This window comes from Chenopodium quinoa, unplaced genomic scaffold (assembly GCF_001683475.1).
Source record: "Chenopodium quinoa cultivar QQ74 unplaced genomic scaffold, ASM168347v1, whole genome shotgun sequence".
Taxonomy (NCBI): Eukaryota; Viridiplantae; Streptophyta; class Magnoliopsida; order Caryophyllales; family Amaranthaceae; genus Chenopodium; species Chenopodium quinoa.
The window spans coordinates 1515849-1522936 of NW_018745448.1; the positions used below are offsets into that span (position 1 = coordinate 1515849).

The window sequence follows — 7088 nt, forward strand, 5'->3', positions numbered from 1 at the left end:
AAAAAAATTTAAATAGGTGTGCTTTGACAAAAAAAAAAAATTATAAGATGATTTTCAACAAAATTTGGTTTTTATAAGATTTTTTTTTTTTTTTTTGAAACTTGGTTTTAATAAGATGGTTTTCAACAAACTTTCCTTTTTGTTAATTCACCATATTTCACTAAACTTTTTTATGTTCTTCATATACCGCCGAGTTTTCACCAAAATACACCACATACCCTCGATGACTAATGCTTGTTATTTTCGTCAGTCATAAGGTTAACTATGACCCGATACCACCCCTTAAATACATCCCCCTACCCTCGAAACCACCCACATTTCTCCTTTTCACCCCAAACCACCCATAATTTTTTTTTATCTCATTCCCAAAACCAATCAAGAGAATATGATTATGGAGATTTTGAGTAGTTTCGGGGGTTGGAGAAAGGAAAGGAGTGGTTTCGAGGACGAGGGAGAGAGATCAAAAGTGGTTTCGATGCATAATTAACCAATTGGATTCATCTGGTTGTCATTAGGGTATAAGGTGAATTTTTGTAACAACTCAAGAGTACATGGTGATTTTGAAAATTTTTAGGGGTACATGGTGGATAAACAAAAAAACTAAGGGGTATATGGTGAAAAACCCGTTTTACATACAATGGACATACATTTATCTAATGTAAACGATATTTAATAAATAAATTTCTACACACGCCTACAAAAAAAGGAGAGAAAATTTGAATATTATGAATCCAAGATGTATACTTTTTTTTTTTTGGAACAATCAATTCATTAATAAAAAGCAATTTGACATCTACAATGAAATCTAAATTAACAACTACATAAAATTGAATCAATTAGAGTTTTCTTCATCAAAGTTATGATCGTTGAAAAAATCTTGCACTGTTGTACATATCTCGTACACATCGTTGGAATATACAACCTTTTTGGAGAGATGGTCTAACAATTTGTTGTAGCCGTCAGGATGATTCTCATCTGATTCGCCTAAACACATATGAAAACTTGAAAACCGTTTCAATCTAGAACAAATCTTTACAAAAGAACTGACAATAGGGCATAAGATGATTACCTTTTTGATGAATCCTAACACACAAACAAAGCCTAAGCATAAACAAACAACTAAACTAACAAAAACTAACGACTCCACCATAGGGAGACACAAACAAAGCCTAAGCATAAACAAACAATTAAACTAACAAAAACTAACGACTCCACCATAAGGAGACTGTCAAATATTTACACTACTTGTGTAGATTTATTGAAACCTAAAAACTAAATAAAATTAAGAAAAAAAGGGTAAAAAATAGTCTAATTTCAGCCTAAACAGCCAAGATTTTGGACAAACCCTAGAAGAGAGGATGAGAAAAAAGGAGAGGAGATCCAAGGTGTATACTTAATTTCTATGCATTTCAATAAAAAATAAAATGCCAATAAGTAAAAAAATTCTCCATCACTAACTCTCCTAAATTGCTAAGACAGATGTAATGTAACAAAATATCATAATGAACCTTAATCTATCCTTTAGAAGACGTATCTTACCGTGAAAAAAAATACTAATAATTGCTGAAAAAAAGATTCAGAATTTTAAAATATAGAAAAATAGAAATCGTAAATACATCATTTAATTTCACCAACAGTCCAACAATAATTGCTGAAACAATTAAATTATACGCTTTAATTACACTTTGGCATTTCATGAAAATATCCTCTAGCATAATCCGTGGCATGCCGACATAGATAATACGTTGATATGTTGATCACCTATGGCACTGATACCTTGAAGGCCATACCACAATATCTTCTTGCCCCTTGCAACAATCTCATCGCACCCAATTATTATTTCACACGTTGAGAAATCCTCACTTTATTTTATACTCACTTTTTCCTATATATCAATATCCATGATTTGATTTGAAAAAGTTTATCTTAGCTTATCTATTAACTATTACTAAAATAGAAGTTGCTGACATCACCTTTATCCTCGTGTCGCTTTCTTAATAAAAAAAATTACGTCGAAATGCAATGATGATGTCACTTTTTTTTTTTTATTATTATTATTATTTTTATAGAGTTATCATATTTAACATTTTTGAGATTTCAATATTGGAAACTTCTACATTACAATTAAAATCTATCAATTTATCGTTGGAAATTGAATTTTTTTTTTATTAGCACACTAATAAATGATCTCTTACATTAAACTATAAATTAGACAAAGTTGAACAGATACTATATAATAATTTTAATTAAAATAAAAAAAATTAAATTTACAAAATATATGTAAATTACAATTGGAAATTGAAACCTATCAATTTATCGTTGGAAATTGAAACCTATCAATTTATCGTTGGAAATTGAATTTTTTTTTATTAGCACACTAATAAATGACCTCTTACATTAAACTATAAATTAGACAAAGTTGAACAGATACTATATAATAATTTAATTAAAATAAAAAAAATTAAATTTACAAAATATATGTAATTCTTATTTATATTCATGTATAATAGCGATTTTTTTTTACAGTGTACAAATTAAAAATAGGCTTTATATAAACCGTGCACGGCACGGGTTCTAACCTAGTAAACCTGTATTCAATTTGTCAATGAAATTAATTAAAACTTACACTATTCACACATTTTACGTCTTTTACGATCTTCATTTTACGCAAAACAGCCGGACTCCGGAAATTTTGTAATTCATTCAAAAAAAAAAAAATTTTTTTTTTTATTTTATGTAACTTATTTTCCAACCCAATAGATGATAAAACTTTATTGATGGTAAATATATTACTAAATTGATGTGAAATATATAAAAATGGAAACAAGCTTAAAAATATCATACTGTGTAATATAAAAAGTTAAATCTTCAACCTCTAAATCGAACCTAAAATTTAATCTAGACGTATGCTCCCGTTAATCAACCTTTACTCTCAATAATTGTTTAATTATCACTTTTTTTTTTTACAAAATAATATGATGGTTTAATTGTATTGATCATGGTCAAAATAAATTTGTTTTTTTTTTTTTTGGACAAAGAATTTGAATATTTTGATTCAAATTAAAAACTTATATTATGAACATATTAGTCAATATATGCAATCTCCTGTCCGTTATTATTTTGAAGCCTTAAGGTATAGTCTGATATATCTTACAATTAATGCACTAAAAATGATCCTATTAAAAAGTTCATACTATATAATAACTGTACAGTGTTTTATAGAAAAATCAAGTTATAAGGAATTTACAAATAAACTAAACTTATTAAATTGTTGTTTTAACTTTTATAAGGGACAAGGTTATCAAAGATTGATATTCTAAGTGATAAAAAAATATTAGTAATGGTATCTTAAAATCAATAAATTAAATGAGATAAAATAAATTTGTTAATTCTGCTAAATTTAATAATATTATAATGAATAAAAATTATTTTTAATATGAAATGATAAAGTTAGCTACTTGTTTCAGGAATTGTGTGAAATTAAAATTAAAAGTATGTACTCCCTCCGTCCCCTTTTAATAGTCCCTTATGGACATTTTTCACATAAATTAATAAACACAAATAAGAATAGTTAAACTACATTGAAAAAGTAAGTTGACATTGAGTATGCAAAAAGGTAAAAAAAGAAAGTAATAAAAGTACATTATTGTTGCAAATTGGAGGGAATTTTGGTAAAAATTTAATATTAAGGGTTGTTGGAAAAAACAAATGGGGTGAACATTGTGGGACTAAAATTTATTCATAAAGAACTATCAAAAGGGGACGGATGGATTATTTAAATTTTAAGATGAACATTTGAGAAACTCGTCCGAACATTTTACTGTTTTATTCTAATTTCCAATTTACATTATTATGAGATGAAAATAGGTCAAATCTAACCATTCACGCCTATTTTTGTAGATGGATCCATATCTGGCCAAGATCATTGGGTCATCTAAAATTTTCAGTGCCAAACTGATGCATATAGCGACTTGGTTTTAAAATGGGTCTTTAGAAAAAAGAAAAAAAAAAAAAAACTGTTATAGTAAATTTATTTTATTTAGGTTAAAGTTTCTTTTTATATTAAATATAAAAATGAGTTTTTGGATCGGATCTGAGTCGGGCCGGGTTTAAATCCAAGCTTACATAAAATTCATAGAAAAAAATCAAGTGTGTAAGTAGGGTAATTTTGGTTATGTAACTTTTAAGAGTAACAAACCAATTTCAACTTTGAAAAAATCAATATTCAATTATTCACAATGCATTGCACAAAAACCTAATTAATTGCAATCAATACAGATCATTTGTTAGCAAAACACGATATTATTTCATCCAATACTCCAATAATATACACTACAAGCCAAGTATAATAATTTAACAATTAAATGTTACACAACTACTATTGGCCCTATCCCCTCATAAATTTTGTTATAAATACATGTGATACTCTTTGCCTTTTCTCATCCAACCAAAGATAAGCAAACTAATAAACCCTCAAATAAGTTTGAAGTTTCTTATTTTATGAAAATGGCCTACTCAAAGGCTTTATTTCTTGCCCTCTTTGCTATAACTCTTCTTATCTCTACTGAAGTGTTAGCTCGTGAGCTAGCTAAGTCCGAAACTGACCAGACTCGTGAGTTTCTTACTCTTTCCAATAACATCGACAGTATTGTTGCTTAAGTTACATAATAGTGTCTACATTATTTATTGCAATTTTGAATTTATCGTTTTATTGCGTGATGCATTAGGTTTATGCTACCTTCATTCTAAAATAATTGACATCAAATTTTTGCACTATCCATGTATATTGACATTGACTATATAATTTGACTAATATACAGAGTATGAAACAAAAATGTTCCATACTAGTATTTTGTAAAGTATTGTTCAATTAATTTTTTTAATAAATATTTTCATTGTATCTATTCTATAATACATAATTCTTACTTTCTTAGTAATATATATTTCCTCAATCAAGTTTACTATCCACAAGTTTACTGATTTTCATACTATCTATTTACTTATTTATAACTTTTATTATTATATTTTATATTTTTATACTACGTATTAAGTTTACTAACACATAAATTCAATGATTAATAACACAATTATATCTATAAGTTAAACTTCCAAATCACAAAATGTATGCAATATAGTATCAACCATAAAGAATGGTAAAAAGAATTGTAAAGTAGGGTTTGTAAATAATATCAAGATTCATAATGTATCAACCATAAAAGAATGGTAAAAATAATTTGTGGATTAACAATAATTTTGTGCGTGACTGTGCGACAATGGACTTATTTTATGCCGAATCAAATGGATTATAAGAGTGTAGTGCATTGATTTGACCAATAATGTTTAAATGTAAAAGGCATATGTTAAAATAACGTATCGGTTATTATAACTTTCTACATAAAAAGCTTATACTTGTACTAGTACAAAGTGATTAATTTAAGGGTTAAAGCTTTAATTAAGGGAATAGAATTTTGCAATGTTCTCATCATTCTGTTTCTTAAGGTTATATACATAATACGGGTTTGTATCAGGGAAACCAAAAAAATATATATAAGCATTGCATATCCTGACAAATTTGTTTAGACGTAAATTTTTAAAATATCAATTTTTTTTTTCTTATTATATTTACTAATACATTATATAAGATACTAATATGTAAGTAATCTCCAATCAATTCAACTATGTACTTAATAAATTCTTAAAAAAAAGGGGTCTTCAATTAAAAAATCTATTGCCGCATATTTCGTAATAGGGATTTTTAGTAACAAAAATCTGTGCGTTAAATGGATATATGGAATATATAATGTCTATGATTATGCTTTGCAGATTCTGTTGAGGAATCTAAGTATGGTCGTAGTAGAGGATATGGCGGACATGGTGGCTCCTACGGAGGTGGCTCTTATGGACACGGTGGTGGTAGTTATGGACATGGTGGTGGTAGTTACGGACATGGCGGTGGTGGCTATGGAGGCGGCGGACATGGTCATGGTGGACACGGAGGTCATTATCCACCTAAAGTAGAGGAGAACAAAGATCAAAAGAACGAAGCCGTGGAGCCTCAAGGGTATGGAGGAGGTGGCTACAGCCACGGTGGTGGATATGGTGGTGGAAACTATGGACACGGTGGTGGCAACTATGGCCAAGGTGGGGGAAACTATGGACACGGTGGCGGCAACTATGGACATGGTGGTGGTAGCTACGGACATGGTGGTGGCGGCTATGGACATGGTGGTGGCGGCTATGGACACGGTGGTGGCGGCTATGGACGTGGTGGATATGGCCACGGTGGTCATGGTGGTCACTATCCCCCACAGACGACTAAGACTGTCGAGAAACAAATTAAAGTGTAAGTGACCGAGTTGTAGCTCAAAAATAAAGTGTGTATGTATGTACATGACTTTTATTACGTTTGTGTCTTAAGGAATTGAAAAAAGAGAATATATATGAATGTTGGGAAAAATGCATTGTATTGTATAAGTTGATGTTAATCCAGCATGTAATGATTCTCTCAACCTTTGTAATGTGCTTCAGATTATGCAATGTAACGACTCTCTGTTAAGTTGTTAGTTATATCTTACATGTATGAAAGGAAGTTGTGTTAGTAGTATTACACTCCTACGTAATATGTTGATGCATCTAAATACTACCTTTCACTAGTAGAAAAATACCAAAGGGCACCGGTTCAAACCCGGCCTAAGGCATCGGTTTGAACCGGTTTCAATGTCGGGGGTGCCAATTACCCCCTTTTTACACCCGGTTCAAAACCGCTGCCATAAACCGATTTTGGCACCGGTTAACCAGTACCTTTAATTATTTTGGCCACCGGTTAACCGGTGCCTTAAATACTCGCGCACATTATTTTTTTTGGTGGCAGCTCTTTTTGGCACCGGTTAACTGGTGCCTTTTCAGTTAGTTTTTTTTCCTTTTTTCTTGCAATAATATAAAAAAAAAACCATGTTATTCCAGCAATAATAACCTGTAATTCCAGCAATAATATTAAATAAAATGATTAATAATATTATTATTATAATTACTAATAATAATAATATTATTATTAAATATTATAATAAGATACAAATAATATTAAAAAC

General features: G+C 29.6%; 1 protein-coding gene across 1 annotated transcript; it reads left to right on the forward strand.

The window, feature by feature from the left end:
• Positions 1-4424: 4424 nt before the first annotated feature.
• Positions 4425-6604, forward strand: LOC110713639 (ctenidin-3-like). Its single transcript, XM_021892099.1, has 2 exons — positions 4425-4612; positions 5824-6604. Exons 1-2 carry the CDS (start codon positions 4501-4503, stop codon positions 6345-6347), a joined length of 636 nt encoding a protein of 211 aa, XP_021747791.1. The 5' UTR covers positions 4425-4500; the 3' UTR covers positions 6348-6604.
• The last annotated feature ends 484 nt before the right edge of the window (positions 6605-7088 follow it).

Bases quoted from the DNA above. Each gene is read 5' to 3' on its own strand.
- LOC110713639 (XM_021892099.1), top strand. From the start codon at position 4,501: ATGAAAATGGCCTACTCAAAGGCTTTATTTCTTGCCCTCTTTGCTATA. The intron at 4,613-5,823 runs GTGAGTTTCTTA...TATGCTTTGCAG, and splicing joins GTCCGAAACTGACCAGACTC to ATTCTGTTGAGGAATCTAAG.